The sequence below is a fragment of the Lynx canadensis genome, chromosome A1, assembly GCF_007474595.2.
Source record: "Lynx canadensis isolate LIC74 chromosome A1, mLynCan4.pri.v2, whole genome shotgun sequence".
NCBI classification, from domain to species: Eukaryota; Metazoa; Chordata; class Mammalia; order Carnivora; family Felidae; genus Lynx; species Lynx canadensis.
The window spans coordinates 212062526-212082070 of NC_044303.2; the positions used below are offsets into that span (position 1 = coordinate 212062526).

At 39.1% G+C, this 19545-nt stretch overlaps 1 protein-coding gene across 2 annotated transcripts in view; it reads left to right on the top strand.

The window, feature by feature from the left end:
* The window catches only part of PRLR (prolactin receptor), a 162434-nt gene extending 157452 nt beyond the window's left edge, over nt 1-4982 (top strand). The window contains exons 8-10 of one of the 2 annotated variants that reach the window (XM_030331478.2): nt 749-848; nt 1361-1430; nt 3089-4982. In XM_030331478.2, the coding sequence (XP_030187338.1) occupies nt 749-848; nt 1361-1430; nt 3089-4111 (1193 nt within the window). In that variant the 3' untranslated portion in view covers nt 4112-4982. The remainder of the gene's footprint in view (nt 1-748; nt 849-1360; nt 1431-3088) is intronic. The other variant, XM_030331501.1, reaches the window with a different exon arrangement.
* The last annotated feature ends 14563 nt before the right edge of the window (nt 4983-19545 follow it).

The window sequence follows — 19545 nt, forward strand, 5'->3', positions numbered from 1 at the left end:
GGGTTGGAAGGTTTGGGCCCTTCCAACCCTCTCAGGTGTTCAGAGAGAATACGATTACCATCAGGAATTAAAAGTGAGGAAACTGAAGCTCAGTGAGGTTAAAGTCTTACTCAGAACCACGTGACAAAGCCTACCTCTACTGACAACTTGCCTGGCCAAAGTATCAGGGCTTGCATTGGCTTGGCATACTGGAAAGAACACTGAACTGTGGGTCATCAGATTCACACATGCATCTCATTCAGCCCTCTCTCTTATTAAATAAATAAAAGCACCGGGTTTGGAAGCAGAAGGCCTGAGTTGCAATCCCGACTACAATTTTATAGTTTACATGCTCATGGGGAAATCACTCTTCCAGCCTCCGTGTCGTCATCTTTACATACAAGACAATGTATGTAAAAAGCTTAACACCATGGATGGCTTTAGTAAGAACTTAATAAGTGACGGCCTTTCTTATTATTACTGCAACAGATCATGTGACCTTGAATTTCCTCTTTAAGGATCAAATAAAATAATATGTAAAGGGATTTTGAAGTTTATAGAGTACTGTGAAATATACACACTATTAAAATTTAATAATAAAAATTAAACCTGTCATCGATGCTACTCTATTTGGATTGCTGTTCAAATCAAAAGAGGTGTAGGTAAGGGGAGGGGGACTCTTGTTCAAAACTTGTGCTTATTAGTTTTGTTGGTTTGTTTTTAATGATGCTTTGATGTGATCAAAGCTTTCTGACTGTTTGCTTTTTAGATGTCACCATGAAAGATACCATTGTGTGGATCTTTGTGGCTGTCCTTTCCGCTGTCATCTGTCTGATTATGGTCATGGCAGTGGCTTTGAAAGGCCACAGGTACTTTACTGTCTATCATCCTTCCTCCCCATCATGGTTGTCAGGGATTGTGGCAAAAAATACCATATAAAAATAGTAGAAACCTACAGATAATTCAAGCACTTCATTTAAGCCATTAGCTGCAATGTGTTCACCCACAAAAAAACCTTTTATCAGTGATAGCAAAAGTAGCAGAACGGTCTCCTTTGAAGCTGGTGCTCTTTCCATCAGACTGAGGCTCCCAGTTATGAAATAGTAAAAATCTTCTAAGAGCAACTAAAATCAAGAGAAGCAAGAAATTCAAGTAATCCACTAATTTCAGAATCAGCGTCCTCTATTAGCCGGAGCTAATTGTGATGCAAGCCCTTAAAATGATTGCCTTCACCATTGATTGTTAGTCTCGTGGAGCCCCAGGAGTCTAACTCCTCTATCTACCATAGTCTGTAGCAGCTATTTGGAGAGGATACTAATCTTTCAAAAATCACAAAGTGAGAAGGTGAGTCATCTATTCTTTTTCACAAATTATTTTATAGCATGGTGACCTGCATCCTTCCACCAGTTCCTGGGCCAAAAATAAAAGGATTTGATACTCATCTGCTGGAGGTAAGTGGCAAAAGTGGGGAATGTAGTATGACCCTCTGCTTTGCAATGATTACCTTTACACATGCACACACAATCCCCATCCGTTCAGCCTGGCCAGCTCAGTCCCTGCCCAGTGGGTCCCTGCTCTTCAGCAAGTGTGTTTACAGAAAGCTGGGTGGAGGCATGAGAGTACTTACCTTTGGGAGAGAAAGCCAAGAAAACATGAAGATACATAATAATGCTTGCTAGGCCTACCAGGTGTGTATGCTCATAAGCACAGAAATAAACATTTTGCACAATTAATCAATTAAGAAAAAGGGTAAATGTCTTACTTAATACAAAACAGGGACCCACCACCACCTCCCTTGTCATACGTGGGCTAAAGCTTTCACTCGAATGTTCTTCACATGATTGCAATATACTGCTGTAATTGTTGTTCACTTTGAGAGCGTTCAGTCGAAACTGGATCAGTACAGTGGGCTCGTGTTTGCCAGGCCCTGCCTAGACTGAGTCAAGGTGGAATTAAATTCAAGTGTTTTGAATAAAAAGAGGGGTTACATCATTTTAAACTTCTGTCCAGATTGAAATATATAGTTTCAGTTGGACTCAATCTTAACACTGTTGTGCCTAAAAGCAATGATCTGCATTTCATCACTTGACCCAGCCACTGTGAGACCAGCAATGCAAGAATGTGATAAGTGAGTCCCAGAGAATTTGGCTTGACTATACTCAGTTTGATTGCAAATATCGGAGAAGGGATTAGAGCCCCAGAATTTGGGCTCCTGGCCCAGTGCTCTTACCCCACTATCTAGTCTCTAGTACTGACCTTCATAGAACCAGCATGAACTTCTCAACTAAGTAAATTAACTGCTGTCTAACTTGAAATTTGACCTTATAGCCACAGAAATGGAATAATAAAATAACTACTGTTTGGGTTACAAAAAAAAATTTGTTTTCACATTCTTAATCACAGTACCCTGATCTTCAAAAGAACTCCCAGATAGGTACTATTACTTCCATTTTACAGATGGAGAAAGTGAGGACCATAGAGCAGCTCATCCAAAGTCAATACCCTTTAATAAGGGATAGAGTCAAGACTTGGGCACCAGTACCTGATCTAAGTCAAGGGATCAGGAAGAAGAGTGGGAAAGAAAAGGAAGCCAGAAGAAGAGGAAGGGGAGAAGGAGGAGAACAAAAAGGAGGAGAGGGAGGAGACTGGAACAGCAAGGAGGGATGAGAATCTGCTTACTACTGCCAGACTCCAGAAGGTGGTGGACTTGGTTAGGAGGCCAGCAACCAGATCTCAGGGCCAGTGGGTCCCAGAGCACTGAAGCCATGCGTGAGCACTGTGGATTTCATGTTTCACAAACCTCTTATTTGTTAGGCATGTGTTTATTATTTGTGCATACACTACCTGCCAGTTGAACTCATAATCATTATGGCTTAGGGAGAAACTAAGTTAAAATCATGAATTGATTGAAAGAAAACTATGAGGTGAGTAGTAGCCCAGGAGGTGGTTATAAATAGCCTGATACACAAACATCTAACATTTGGGAAATTCTGCTAGGCCGTTAGCACATCCCACTTGCCCATAGTCATGACCACTGGCTTGGCTGTGATGTCGACATGGAATGTCAGGAAGCTAACGGCCATCTCTCCTTGTGTCTGTGTTTGAATAGAAGGGCAAGTCTGAAGAACTGCTGAGTGCCCTGGGGTGCCAAGACTTCCCTCCCACTTCTGACTGTGAGGACTTACTGGTGGAGTTTTTAGAAGTGGATGACAGTGAGGACCAGCAGCTGATGCCAGCCCTTTCAAAAGAACACCCGGGTCAAGATAGGAAGCCCACACCCCTGGACCCAGACAGTGACTCTGGCCGGGGCAGTTGCGACAGCCCTTCCCTTTTGTCTAAAAAGTGTGAGGAAGCCCGGGCAAATCCCTCCACATTTAACACTCCTGAGGGCATTGAGAAGCCAGAGAATCCCCAGACAAATGCTACCCGCACCTGGGACCCCCAGAGCACAAGCTTGGAAGGCAAAATCCCCTCTTTCCCTGCCAATGGATCCAAATCTTCAACATGGCCTTTACCACAGCCCCCCAGCCATCCCAGCCCCAGATCTTCTTACCACAACATTGCTGATGTGTGCAAGCTGGCCATGGGCCCAGCAGGTGCATCGGCCACTTCGTTGGACAAAACAGACACACATGCTTTAAGATCTTCAAAAAATGTTGAGACTGGAGGGGAGAAAGTGGCAGTTGAGCAGAGGGCAGTGGAAAGCTTCCATTCCAAGACTGACCAAGGCACAGCATGGCTGTTGACCCGGGAGAAAACCTCTTTGATCTCTGTGAAACCCTTGGATTATGTGGAGATTCACAAAGTTAACAAAGACGGAGCACTATCATTGCTCCCAAAACAGAAAGAGAACGGCAACCAGACAGACAAGCCCAGCACTCCTGAAACCAGTAAGGAGTATGCCAAGGTGTCCAGGGTGATGGATAACAACATCCTGGTGTTAGTGCAGGATCCGCAAGCTCAAAACCTGGCTTCGTTTGAAGAACCAGCCAAGGGGGCTCCACCGCCCCTTCAACCGAATCAAGCTGAAGAAGACCTGGCCTCCCTCACGTCGGCACCAAGCAACTGTGGACTCCAGCAGGGTGGGTTGGATTACCTGGATCCCACATGTGTTATGCACTCCTTTCAGTGATAGCTTAATTAATGGAACGATTGGTTAAAATGTGACTTCTTTTCAGGTAACACTACAGAGTACAGGAAATGCACTCTCCCAGAGAATGCTCGAGAGCGTGGTTAGATTGACACTATACAGCCCACAGTTCATTCGTTTTCATGCTCCATTTTCAACCAGCTGCCTCTTTCTCCAACAGCTGATTCCAGAACAAATCGCTTTGCTTCCCGTGATTTGTACATTTACTTTTTGCTATTAGTTATAAAATTATGTGTTCAATGAAATAAAAGCTCATCGTTTAGTATTCTCGAGGGACAGTACCGACAGGTATATCCTCTGGAAGAGACTTTCACGGTTTGGTGTGTGACAAAAGGAAATGAGAGAATCACGGTTGTTTACCACAGGAAGATGACAGGTGTGAGAGACAAATGCCATGAAAACCACTGTTGAAAACCAACGAACCTTTGCTTGACCTTTGTTTGACCTTTACTTGACCTTTGCACTCCTCTCTTGTTTTATTAGGATGAACCGAACACATTTAAAGAAAGAATGCATTCCAGAACACCTGACAAATTGTTTACATCAGTTCCTATCACCTTAGTGATACATTGCCAATATGCAAGCCAAAATGATGCCTCCAATTTTTTCTTAAAATGGTTTGAATTTATTAAGCGTGGGTTTTCCCCCCTAAATTGTATTTTATCCTAAAGCCTCTAGAGAATATAGTTTTGGAAAATGGAATTTTCTTACATTACAGGTAAATGAGTTTCGTGTGGTAAATTCTTCTAAAATGTTTTCCTGTTTCATTTCAGTACACGAGATAATTTATTAAACCCCCAGTCTTCTGTTAGGTTAAAAAAAAAAAATCCAGAAGACTAACGTTAATTTAAAAGATAATCACAGCAGGATGCTAATGGAAATACTGCCTTACTGTACATATGAATTCTACTTTAATAGAAACCCACAAGTTTCACAATGTATTTTTGAAGACTATTTTTCTATCACTTAGGTAAAATAAAAGACTATTTTCTATCTTCCCAGTACAGCTGTTTACGTATTTAATGCGTACAGTATTTTCTGCTATGAGGTTATAATGAGTATTTGCAGTACATAGTAGCATATGCAGTCCCTGTTTGTGGAGGAAAATGCCATCCCAACCCAAAGTCCATTGAAGATTATGAAGTGAATGATTATATTCAGTTTCCAGCATAGTATGGTGTAGTTCATCTGATTCGTTTTTTATCTCCATGACACTTGAAACAGTCGCCAGCCTAGAGTTTTAGGGCTTTCCACAGACCATAAATTACTTCTGTGATTTAGGGCTTGTCTGGGCTTTCTGCTCTTCTCTGGGTGAATATTCATAAAACCAGCATGAAAAGGTGAGTGGTGACCCCTCACGTACTGTTTTAGAGAGAGGGTTTGGTTTCGTTTGCTTCTGAGAAATCTTGGGCAGCAAAGAAAATTTAAGCAAAGCCAGAAGTTAGTATCTCTCTGAAGTAGATCCATTTGCGAAATCTTGGCAGAGGAATAAAGGTCAAGGTGTGGAAGTAAGAATCTCCAAGTCTGCTCCAGGGGCAGCCTTCCCAAGAGCAGTCCAAAGCCTGGCCCTCCATTTTGAAGAGAGCATTCATGACTCATCAAAAAGCCTCCCTCTGTTTTTCATTTCACCTGCTGGCGGACCCATTATCTGTTTACTCACTAGCTGGATATAGTCAATTTGAGCTCCCCTCTATGAGTTCAGTATCCCAACCCAGCAACCCCATGCTCACTGGAAGTGGACTCCGAGGTGGCCGGATGTTCGAAAGTGAACATGTCGCTAGCTTCCAGAATTGCAAAAGTAAATAGATCTGAGTTCCTCTTCTCCCAGTATAGAATAACAAGAAGAGCGAAGGTATCCTGTGGGAAAGTTGCCCGTGTGCATTCAGTCCTCTAGGTCCTTGCTACTCAAAGTATGCTTGGAGGACCAGCTAAATCAGCATCTCACCTGGGCGCTGCTCGGAAATGCAGAATCTCGGCTCCTCTGCCCCAGACCTACGGAATCAGAATCTGCCCTTTACTAAGATCTCAGATGATTCACGTGCACAATGAAGTTTGAGAAGCACTGCCCTAGGTCACCATTTCCACTAAAGGTTATATTAGTGCATAGAAACAATCCTCTCTTGGAAATACAGGTCAAGTCTAAATTGCACTGAATGACACTGTTCATAAGGAGAAGGCATACTTTTTGAAAAATCCATTTGGGGGTTAAATTTACATAATGATAGAGAACGACTTGCAAAGTACACACAACTCTAAAAAGGGCATGGGAATAGGGGCCTGGGTGGCTCTGTTGGTTAAGCGTCCAACTTCAGCTCAGATCGTGATCTCACCATTCATGAGTCCGAGCCCTGCATCAGGCTCTGTGCTGACAGCTCAGAGCCTGGAGCCTGCTTCGGATTCTGTGTCTCCCTCTCTCTCTGCCCCTCCCCCTCTCGTGGACGCTCTCTCCTCTCTCTCTCTCAAAAATAAACATTTTTTACAAAGTGTTAAAAAAAAAAAAAAAAGGCCAGGGAATATATTCCACCTGGGAAGCACTCTGCCAAAGACTCTGCCCTTCAAACCTAGTCCAGACCAAACTTTTCACAAAATAGTCCCTCCTTCTCTAAACTGTGTATCATGACTCTGATAGTTTGAAAATTCAAAACTGATCTGTTTTGACATACGATTCAGCGTGTGTGAAGAAAAAAATGTTACGGTTAAAGTCTCCACTTGAATTAAATCCCTAAAATACCCCAATTAGCCACTCATTAAGTAAAACCAAGGTTACAATTCTCTGGTCAATTAACACTCTATTTAACTAAGTTCCTTTTTTTTTTTTTCATCTTGTGGCATATTTTCTATCAAGGAGACAGCCAATGCAATGGAAGGATGCAGAATGGGGGGGTCTTGTCTAATTAGGTTGCCTTAGACAGAACAATTCCCTATTCTGGGCCTCAGTTTCCTCTGAAGGACATGTTGGGCAAACAGTCTCTAATATCCTTTTAAACTCTGGCTTCTTGATTCCATGACTCACTGAATACTTTCCAGCAAGATAATTTAACCAACGCCTTGATCTTAAGTAAGCCACCAAACAATCACCCTTCATCATAGAAATATAAGTACTCTTCAGTGATGTGCTTTTTTCATTTCCACTTTTAGATCATCAGTTGCAGGCAGACTTAACATATTGCACACACGTTATAAATTATGTAGGTACAGAATCATAGTCTAAGATAATGTGCAAATAATGTGAGAGAAGAAGCATGAGATTTTTTTAAAGACATATTGAATGAGGCTCTAATTTAAAAAAAAAAAAATCTTTTACAGAATCAAACTATGCTTATTTTTTGCTGAGTCCAGCAGCCCCAAATCTCTTTTCTTATAGCTGACTGCTGATTTTTTTTTCCTTTCTGATGAACTATAAACCACTACTGCGAGTTTGGTTTAAAGAGCCATACGCTCTGAATTATAAAAAGTCATATTTTTGTAAAACAAACACCTAAATATTCAAGTTACAAAGCACATGGAGACAGGTTAGTCAATGCGTGTTTTTTGGAAGCTTATAACCCAAACTCCAAAATGTGCTCTCGTCAGTTTTAACGAACGGGTTTAAAGCATCTCAATGTAAGCACAGTTATTATCAGGGACAGCTGCGTCCCTGTCCATTCTCCTAAGTGCCTAAGACCAATCCTGGTAGGCGGGTATGTACTAAAAACTTGCTTTCACTGGTTTGGTCCAAAGTGGGTCAATCCCTTACCACCTGTATGAGGTGAAAGGGTTTGACCCTTGTCCCGTAGGACCCAACTGAATTGGAGAAAACTGTGAGTTAACTCCAGGATGCAATTTGGCTGTGGGGAAATCTGGCTCTTTCTTGAGGTTCTCCACCACTGTGGTCACTTGCAGAAAGTCCTGCCTTTATTCATTTCCCTATCTCCTTAGTGTAGACAAGAAAGAAACAGATTTGTACATATTTTACAAAGTGCCTTTCTTTACTTTTATTTTTAAAAAATTTGTTTTCTTTTTGCAAGAAAAGTGTATTGATTGGGAAGTAAATTTTACTTGTTTTCTGTAAATAACTGGAGAAACCAGAAAGGGAATGACAGAATGGTCTAAGGTCCAACCAGTAACCGGTGGATTTAATTTATTGCTTAACTGAATTACCACAGAGCTGATGTGAATAGTGCAACTTAACTTTGTCTGATAAGAAAGTGAGTCTGGCTAGGATTGGGGGATATGCCTGCCACCCTGTGATTTAATACTCTTCAATTTAAAAATATACTGAGGGCGTTTGGATGGCTCAGTCAGTTAAGCATCTGACTCTTGATTTTGGCTCAGGTTATGATCTCACAGTTCGTGGGTTCGAGCCCCACATGGGGCCCTGTGCTGACAGTGGGGAGGCTGCTTGGGATTCTCTCTCCCTCTGTCTCTGCCCCTCCCTCGCTTGCACGTGCATTCTCTCCCTCTCTATCTCTCAAATAAATATTTTGAAAATAATAAAATACTAATAATAAGAAAATTAAAACATGTTGATATGCTTTTGAACGGCTTTGAATTGCATGCCTGGGCCTGAAAAGGACAATGCATGCAGTGGAACCTTGCACACATGCAAGAAAATGTAAATGACTCTGGATTACCATCCCCGGCGTTGCTAACGTGCATTTGTCGTTGATGAAAGCCTCATGTGTACTTCAGTGAACGAATTCCTTGTTCTGCCTTTTTGGCTTAAGCACAATAGTATTGTTGCTGGAGTAGTGTGGGCGGAGCACCCAATTTCCAGGTCTAGGCCACCTTGCTACCACTAAACAGGCTATGTGACCTTTTGCAAGTCCTTTAAACTCTAGCCATCAATTTCCTGTTAAATAATCAAATAGAAATTCTCTCCCTAGGCTTGTGTATTTCAGTTGGTGATTTTTGGTCTGAGACCATCATGGTATCTATTCCAATGAAAGGAGAAAAATAGAAAATAGGACATTTCCAGAGGTTTAGGCATCTCAGGATTCCACAAAATGCCAGCCATAGCCTGCTAAATGCAAATTTTACTGGACAAAGTAAATCTGTAATCTTTTCGGTGTTCTGAGTTTATAGCTAAGAGATATCCATAATTCACAACACCATATGCCTGCCACTGTCTTGTCCACCTCCATTCCTCTGATTTATGCTCTGATCTCAAGAAGCACTGAGACATGTAAAGTGGACAGACCTATCCTGTTTATGTGGCTGTGATCAGTGAATGGAGAGACCCTTAGATCATTGTATTCTATTCGTTAACTTTTTACCTGGTCCTGATTAAATAAAAAAACGACAGTGCACCCTAAAAACCTTTAGGTAGTGAAGTAGTAATATGAAAAATAACCTTTACGAGTTGTGTTAAATTATGCCTCACCTGGATAAACTTCAAAATACAGTCTGAGTTTAAAAAAAATACAGTCTGAGTTTTTCCTTGCAAATTTCAGATCCTGGAGAAAATAAACCCTGTAATTATGTTATCTGAAATCAAAACTCTCTATGGCAAAGATACCTCTGAAAAATAATTTGTTTTCCAACATTTCTGATAAGATGATTTTGAACTTTTAAAAGTAACTACCCCCCCTTCTTGTCCTACTGTCCTTCCTTCAAAGCTGCTTATTGTTTAGAAATGAAAGATATCACATCTAATGCTTTGACTGTTTTTCAGTAGCATATTTGATGTACTTGTCATGTGACATTCCTGAATTTAAAATAACTGTTATATTATTTTATATTATATTGCTTTATGTGGTTCAAAACTGTATGATGCATTGAAATATATACTCCTTATATTGTGAAACTCATCATGTAATACAGATGAAAATAATTATATAATGACTTATAATCTATCCTTATGTATTTCAATATGATGGTGTGTGTAAAACAAAACTGAAAAAAATGTAATCATATATTTCTGTTGAGACTGTGAATGTACTAATTTTTTTCTTAAGCTTTGTCTGGAATTAGTATCATATGCCATTGTACAGCTGGTCTGGGGTGTTAAGTGTTTAGAGTACAATTCAAACCCTTTAAAAGTCAACCCTCAGCTTTGCTTCATGTGACTTCTGATAACTTCTTGAGTGTTATTTGCATCATGAGGCTTGCTTTTGTGTTTGATTATTCATTTTAAACAATTTAAACAGTTTCATGTGGAAACCACAGCAATCTAGAGCCAGCATGTTGTGTGATCTGTGTCTTATGTAAAGCCATATTGAAGCAAAGACTATATAATAGTAAAAGGTTCCATATTTTCAAGGCTATCACTACCTCCACTTTTTCTCTTTCCCTAGAAAATACCAAGCAAAACTCTTCAACATGAGGTGGGAAATTCAAAGTAATTGTTACAATAGTTGCTGGGGGGTTGTTTGGGCTTGATTTTTTTATAGGAAAATATACCTTCTAATTCACCACTTTGTAGTTTTATGCTAGGTTTTCTCAATAACCATTTTTACATTTTATAAAAACTGGCTGGCAAATGAAGACTGAAAAGAATATTTAGTAAGTCCCCAGATGAAAAACCATAGAGTGCAGATTTTTTCCTAACAATGAGTCACCTCAAGATGGTTACCCTAAGCCATGGTAATGATATTTTTCACAATTTTATTTTCCTAATGCCCCTAGAAATAAATGTTGTCCTTATTTGATTTTAGCCATCAAATATATTATGGTATGGGAAAAGTCAGCCATATATCAGAAATAGTCTTCTTTTTATTTAAAAACATTTCTTGATGTACTTATTGTAATGACTACTTTTTTGTCTTTTTAGCCTTAAGGAATTATAGAGGACTATAGGCTGACTGGTCTTGCGTTTTTAATTCTGTAAATCTTTGGTTATTGCACATTGTACTTCCTGTTTTCATGGATTTATTCATTTGCCTCCTTTTATTTTGAGGGAATAACATGGACAGTTAAATCCTTGTCAGTAGTGTGGGAGATTATGCTGCTATTGTCATAATATTTTCGTTTTTTCTGCACGCCAAAAATAATGCTTGCCAAACAAAATCTTAGACATCCCAGCATAATATGGTCATTATATTTATATTCCTGTTATTGACAATACCTAGTTCAGTGCCTGGGTCAATAAATGTTTATTTCCCTTGCCTACCCTTCCTTTATTTTTATTTGACATGGAAATAAGCAGAATATGTGTGTGTCTGAAGCAAATTTCTTGAAGCATTTTTGCTGCTAAGGGATCTATAATCTGGAAATTGTTGGTATAAATTGGACCAAAACAATTTTCCTCCTTTATCCTTATCCTTCCATACGATTGCAAAACATAATTTCCTTCCTTCACCCCATCACTTTCACATGAGAACCTGATAAAAATAGAGCGACACAGAATGAGGAACGTGGGGATCAAACCAGAGAAGCTCATTTAAATATTGTGAAATAAAGGAGAGACCAAACCATTTTTTTTTTAAGAATAGGATCCTTTTGAATGGTATGTATGATTCGTCTACATTACTAACATCGTTTTGGACAAAATCCATTGGATTAAATGTAAAATGATGACCTTTTTATTTTTCACGGATCTATATCTAAAAATCTTCACCTACTGTTCATGCTTGTGTTAAGAATAATGAAATAGTATGGGGGTTGGCTTTACAGATCCTTCTCTGCCTCCTAGTTCTTTCACACAATGTCTCACAGGAGCGATGAGGAATTTTTTACATGAGTATCATGCTCTAAAATGACTCCCATCAAAGAACCACTGACTATCCCATGTTTAGGTTGGTGCCATCTGCCTTTAGTTCTTGGGCACACTTTTACTTCTAAACTAAAAAAATGTGGAGTGTCACTTACCAGACACAACATTCATATCATTAATAATGAGCTGGAGAAGAAATACAGAGCCAATTTCCCAAGATTACTGTTATGTGTTTCCTGAAAGAAAAATTATATATGGTCAATTCTTGCCAGAATCACATTTGAAACCTTAACCTCACCAAACTTCCTACAACTTACTAACCAAGTTTTATACATTCTAAATCTTCCCTATTTTTTACAGACTGAGAGTTACAGCTTCCATCTAGTAGCAATCTTGAAATGTTTGGGGTTGGGGGTAGGGAGGACTGGGCAAGAATATAGGAAATGGGGTTATTGAAAAGGCCCCAAAAGGGACCTCACTGGCCAGGGAAAGCATTTACCTCTGAGAGTCCCTCCAAACCACACAGGTGAGACTGAACCCATTCTTGGTATTGGAAAAGTACATTCTACTTTGGAGGTCTTGACACCCGTATTGGAATTCTTTTATCTACAACCTCTCCTACCCACCGTGCCGCATCCCCTGACTTCTGCTGGCCACACAAGTATTAACCATTTTCCTCTTATTATGACCAGGTTCACATAAAACTTAGGCTGACAAATGGACTTGAAGCGCAAATATTATTGCGAATGTGACAAATTTTTTTTAGAAAAGGCTAGAAGATATCAGTCAAATAAAACACCATGTGGATGTTGGTTGGTGAACATTCGTTTAAGAAAAGGGAGCTTGAGGGGCGCCTGGGTGGCTCAGTTGGTTGGGCGTCCAACTTCGGCTCAGGTCATGATCTCGCGGCCCGTGAGTTCGAGCCCCGCATCGGGCTCTGGGCTGACAGCTCAGAGCCTGGAGCCTATTTCGGATTCTGTGTCTCCCTCTCTCTCTGACCCTCACCTGCTCATGCTCTGTCTCTATCTGTCTCAAAAATAAATAAATGTTAAAAAAATTTTAAAAAAAAAAAAAAAGAAAAGGGAGCTTGGGAATTTTTATTACTATGTTGATAAATGTGTTTGAAAGAATTTGTAAATGTCACAGGGACTTTTTAAGGTGACACGCACTCACTCCATAAATTATTAAACATTACAAGATGAGCTTAGATGACACTTGCTAGTAGCTTTACTTTATTGGATCAGTTTTGAGATTGTTGGTGAGCTTTGGAAACTTTTGATGTTTTTTTCTATCTTCAGAGCAATTCCTTTGGCAGTGGGAACCATGCTTAGTTTAAACAGAATCAATAAATTACTTCCTGAACAATGGTTTTGGAGGGTCTTTTTATATACATGTGAAGCGTGTTTTTTTATAAAAATACAACTTTGAGAAGGTTTTTCTTTGCTTCAACAAACTTTATTAGGACATGTTTTTTAAGAGAAGAAGGAAATGGCATGCAAGGCCCTTCTAGAGATAAAATACATACAGATGCTGAAATATTTGTCTTAGAACACTTTTCAAAGGCATTTTTTCAGGCATGCCCTTTATGCTGGTCTTTCAACACCTTCTCTGTTTTGTTTTTGTTTTGTTTTGTTGTCACTAAATCTAAATCAAAACGGACATCTTGCTCCCAACTCAGCTAACTACTACTCCTCCCCTTTACACTGCCCTCAAGTTCCCCTAGTTGTCACCCATTTGCCAGCTGGGAGCCTAAAAAATGCAAATAGGCTTGGAAGCTCGCAGAAGTTCCTTGGGCCTTCTAGGAACAACCAAGAAACACCCAAAAACAGAGTTCCCAAATCTGATATATGATCAGCTGTCCCAAATGAAGCATGAACCACAATTCTCAGTGCCAAACATCCAAATTTTCTTTTGTTTGATTCTTCCTACTTCGAGTTATCCTACGTCTTCACTTAAAACTTCAGTTGCAATTTAATCTTCCGTTTTTCATCTCGTATTTGTTGCATAAAACATTTCACACATGCTTGAAAATTCCAGAGGGTGGAAAGTCTTTGTTATCAAAAAGAGTCTTTGATTTACCAACACCCAAATTTCACAAATACTAACATTTTACCAGATCTGTTCCATACCTTAAAAAAAAAGAGGTAAAACATCACAGATGCAGTAGTTCATATCTTAATAATATAATTCTCTCCCTCTTTCCAGTGGCAACTACATTCCTACAGATGTCTATCCTGTCCGGCATGTTAAAAGTGCATTTTCCTTGAATATATGCACCCATAGAAATATATATATCATTATTGTGGGTGCCTATGAATTATTTTACACGGGTAGTAACATATGCCGTATGCATGTTGATTTTTTTCTTTCAGCATTGGGTTTTTGAAATCCAAATAGCTCCAGTTTATTGGATATACACACAGGGTTTTTTTGTTAATCCCTCTATTAATCAACTTTTCATTTCCACTATTATAAATGGCCATGTAAGAAAGCATAAGAGACTCTTGAAAACTGAGAACAAACTGAGGGTTGATGGAGGTGGGAGGGAGGGGAGGGTGGGTGATGGGTATTGAGGAGGGCACCTTTTGGGATGAGCACTGGGTGTTGTATGGAAACCAATTTGACAATAAACTTCATATATTGAAAAAAATAAAAAATAAAAAATAAATAAATAAATAAAATAAATGGCCATGTAAGAACATTTTATGCAGGCTTCATTTTTTTAAGTATTTGCCATATTTTCTCTAGGATATACATCTAGGAGTGTCAGTGTTGGGTCACATGGAACACACACCTTAACGTTTTCTCACACTTGACAAATTGTTCTCCAAAGCAGCTGTGCCAATAAATATCCCATCAGCAGTGCAGGAGATTCCATTTTTTCCTTAATCATTACCTGAGGTTGTCAGACATTTTAATTTTTGACAACTTGATGGGCAATAAAGGATACATTGTTGCTGTTTTAACTTTCACTGTCCTAATGAATTCCCTCAGTATCTGAATAACTCATCCTCTACCTTCTTATCTTTTATGCCATCTTTTGTCATCTGCTCAGTTTCTCCATTTGTCTGTCTCCATATGTCTGCATCTGGACCTCTACTCTGCGTCGGTGGTCGGTTGATCTATCCCTGCCTTGATGTTCCCTGTTTTATTACTCTAGTTTTATGCAATCCTGTTATCAGGGAAATTAATTCCTACACTTCTCTCTCTTCTTCAGAACTATTCTGGCTATACTCTCGGCCATTTATTCATTATGTGAATTTTGAGATAAGCCTATCAACTTTTTTTAAAAAATTGTGCCGGGAATTAGATTTTGTTCATTGAATTTATGTGTTATTTCTGGGAGAAATTACATCTTTATAATATTGTGTCTTAATGATGAACATGGTTTATCATTTCATTTACTTTGGTCTTTAGTAACACTTTATCCTATCCTTTTAAATGTCTGCATGCGTTTTAGTTGATCCATTCCTAGACGCCATATAACTTTTGTTGCTATTGTAAATGGTATCTTTTTAAAAAATTATTGTAGTCTGAGAAGTTGTTGTTTATATATAGAAACCACAGATTTTTAAATATTGATTCTGTATCCTGAAACCTCATTGAACTCTAATCTATTAGTTCTGGTAATTTGTACTTTTTCTTGGATTTTCCATTTTTATTTATATCATCGGAATGACACAACTTTGTTTCTTCTTTCCGTCTTTATACCTCTCATATGTTTTTCTTGGTCTGTTTCTTGGAGTTGGATTTCCAGTACAATATTGATTGTAGTGGATATTCTTTCTTATTCCTGACTTTAAAGAGAATTTTACTAAAAGTTTGCCATTAAGTATAGGGTTTCCTGTGTATTTTTGCAGACACCCTTAGATATATTAAGGAAATTCCTTTCTATTCCTAATTTGCTAATAATTCCATATCTTGAATGGGTGTTAACACATCTACATCTACTGATACCAATTTTTTTTCTATATCTACTGATACAAAAATGTGGCTTTCCTCTTTTACTCAGTTAATATACAAATATTGTAGAGAATTAATTTGGAGAAAATTCTTTAAAGTCAAATTACTCTCACATTCTTGGAGTGAATTCTACTTCATCATGGTATATTTTTACAAAGCGTGCTTCATTCATTTCATCTCTTTTGCTGCTTGAGATATAATTTTCTGAGGTGATTTATAAGTAAGTCAAAATCTTCTAGGGTTATAGAAATTCCTCTTTCTCCCTAGATGTCCATCCACTGATGGATGGATAAAGAAGACACACACACACACACACACACACACACACACATACACACACAAAATGGAGTATTATTCAGACATCAAAGAGAATGAAATCTTGCCATTTGCAGCAACCTGGATGGAACTAGAGTGTGTTATGCTAAGTGAAATAAGTCAGAGAAAGACGAATACCATATTATCTCACTCACATGTGGAATTTAAGAAACAAAACAGATGAACATAGGGGAAGGAAAGGAAAAATAAAATAAGATAAAAACAGAGAGGGAGATAAACCATAAGAGACTCTTAACTATGGAGAACAAACTGAGGGTTTCTGGAGGAGGGGAGGGGCATGGGGGATGGGCTAAATAGGTGATGGGCATTAAGGAGGGAACTTGTTATGAGCACTGAGTTCTGTATGTAAGTGATGAATCACTAAATTCTGCTCCTGAAACCAATACTACACTGTATGTTAACTAACTTGATTTTAAATAAAATTTTAGAAGAAAATCTTTGTAATTTTATCAGTTTTTGTTTTGAGGGTATATTATTAGGTGTATGTAGACTTAAATATTCAATCTTCCTAAAGAATTATCTCTTTCATTGTTAAGTATGATATCCTTTATCCTGAATGATTCTTAGTCTCCTTTTTTGATATTAATATTGTTCCACTAGCTTTCTTTCCACTGGTTAATTCTCTGGTGGGTTTCTTTCATTTTTCTTACTTTCATTTGACCTATGTCACTATGTTTTAAGGGCATCTCTATGAACAGCACATAGGTAGATTTTGTTTTCCCATGTTATTTGAGAACTTTTTCCTTTAGGGGATAAGACAGTTCCTTTCGCTCTTCCAATGCACCCTTCCTTCGTTTTTATTTTGCAATGTGAATCAATTTGCCATTTGCAATTTAATCAGCCAATTTTGTAATAATAATTATAAGAACGGGATGTAAATAAAAGGTCTTAGTTAGATAATGCACTGTATCTGAGGGCTTAAGTTTAAGTAGAGGTGGCTCTTCTCCCAGTCAGGAACGACCACCGTCACAGCGAACCAAATTCCAGCTGCAGCTGGAAGAGACTCTTCTCTAGTTGTGACTTTCAAGGGAATGAACAATCTGAGAAGTCCAGTCGCTAAGTGGCCTGTGCAAAAAAGTGAGAAAATAAAACTGTCTTCCATACACATTTTACCACAAAGAGATTAATTTGGATGCTCAAGAGCCTCCTTGTAAATACGAATCTTCCTCAATTATCTGTCAATCACTTGGCCATACCCCTTACTGAGCAACGCTTGATGAGCATTGTGCCTGGCACTATATCGGGATACAGGAAGCGTTGTAAGTGTTCTCTCTGCCCTCTTGGGCGGTACAGTCTAGGCGGGCAGGCTGGGGTAATCACAGTGTGTCCAGCTCTCCAGACTGACTTCTAAAAAATATTAAGCCTCAGGGGCGTGGGTGGCTTAGCCGGTTAGGTGACCCACTCTTGATTTCAGCTCAGGTCACGATCTCGCAGTTCCTGAGTTTGAGCCCTGTGTTGGGCTCTGTGCTGACAGTGCGGAACCTCCTTGGGATTCTGTTTTCCACTCTCTGCCTCTCTCTCTCTCTTTCTGTCTCTCTCAAAATAAATAAATAAGCATTAAATAGGGGAGCCTGGGTGGTTCAATTGGCTGAGTGTCTGACTTCAGCTCAGGTCATGATCTCACGGTTTGTGAGTTCAAGCTCCCGGATGGGCTCTGTGCTACAGCTCAGAGCCTGGAGCCCACTTTGAATTCTGTGTCTCCTTCTCTCTCACTCTGCCCCTCCCTTGCTTGTACTCTGGCTCTCTCTGTCTCTCAAAAACAAATAAATTTCACATTTTTTTAATTAAAAAAAATAAATGATTGAATTTAAAAAAATACGAAGTCTAATAATTCCAAATGAACTTGGTCCAAAGAGTTCTTCCTCCTAAATAAGTTAAAGACTTGGACTCTGTACCATTTTTCAAGAAAATCAGCATTGCATGAAACTCTAAGGGTCACAGTATGTGAGCACATCTCCACGCAGCTATTCTCCTCGAACACAACCATCTCTTTCCTTCATTCCGAGCATTCTGAACATGCCGTCACCATGAAATGAGACACCTGAAATATGAGATTTCTAGTAAATTGGATTTATCTGAAATCCTTCCAGAATTTTCCCTCCTCTTCAACTCCACGGCTCAAAGATCACTTTGCAAGAGTTGTTATTTATCCTCAGTCATTCTGAGGGACCCTGCTGTGTCATTGGATCAAAGAGCAAAGTTCACTCACAGTTAACTGATAAATTGTTAGTGAACCTGTGCACAAAAAAACAATCCCCTACGGTTATCAACTGGACAACCGAATTTGTCAAGTTAATAATTTTCCCCCTTACTTTCCCATAATTTCCAGATTATTTCCATAATTATCAATTATCTTTTTTCAAGAGAGATTCTAATATTTCCCTAGCTGATAATACATATTCTTAAGCTTCAAGGTAATTCATTATCTGAGAAATAGTGATGGCAAAACCCTCTTAACTGACGTCCGGCTCCTCCTATTGACCAGTCATGTAAACTGGGGTCATTCCTCACCTTTCTGATCTCATTTATGATGGAGAAAATTATACTAATTTGCGTGAAGGGAAGAGAAGAAACAGACTCAGGGCACAGGTCTCTTAAAGTCCCTGATAAGTCAGAGGCAACATCTGTTGAATACTAATTTTGCCTGTGAACCTCGGGTAAGATCTTGAATTGCTATTTCAAGGGACACCCGGACAGACGGTGAAGATCTGAGGGAGTCTAAGCTTGTCCCTCCCCCCAGCTTTCAGATTCGGTGGACATCACTGTAAGTCTAAAGTGATCCAAAGACCCAACATCTTGGAAAACATTCTTGTGCAATGTTAGTTGATGACATCTAACTGGAGTGCATTTAAAATGGACGTACATTATTTTTTTTTCCTTTTTTAATTTTGTTTAAATCCAGGTTAGTTAACGTGTAGTGTAATAATGGTTTCAGGAGTAGAATTTAGTGTTTTGTCACTTACACATAACACCCAGTGCTCATCCCCACAAGTGCCCTCCTTGTGCCCATCACCCATGTAGCCTAACCCCCCACCCACCTTCCCTCCAGCAACCCTCAGTCTCTTCTCTGTATTTAAGAATCGCTTGTGCTTTGCCTCCCTCTCTGTTTTTATCTTATTTTTCCTTCCCTTCCTTTCCTTCCCTTCCCCTATGTTCATCTGTTCTGTTTCTTAAATTCCACATGTGAGTGAAATCCTATGGTATTTATCCTTCTCTGACTGACTTATTTTGCTTAGCATAACGTACATACATTCTGACCTAGAAACCTCTCTTCAAGGATTCATCCCAAGGGAAAAAAAAACAAAACAGTTCGTTTAGAGCACAAGATTCTACACCCCAAGATGATGCAGAAAACACAACTGTCTGTCAATAGGGACTCACTAAGCAAAGTATACGGAGACTTCCAGTTTCCACTTCAACACGTAAAGAGCTTGGAAGTGTCACCACCACCCTGACAACAGGAAGCTGGACAAACTGAAAGCCA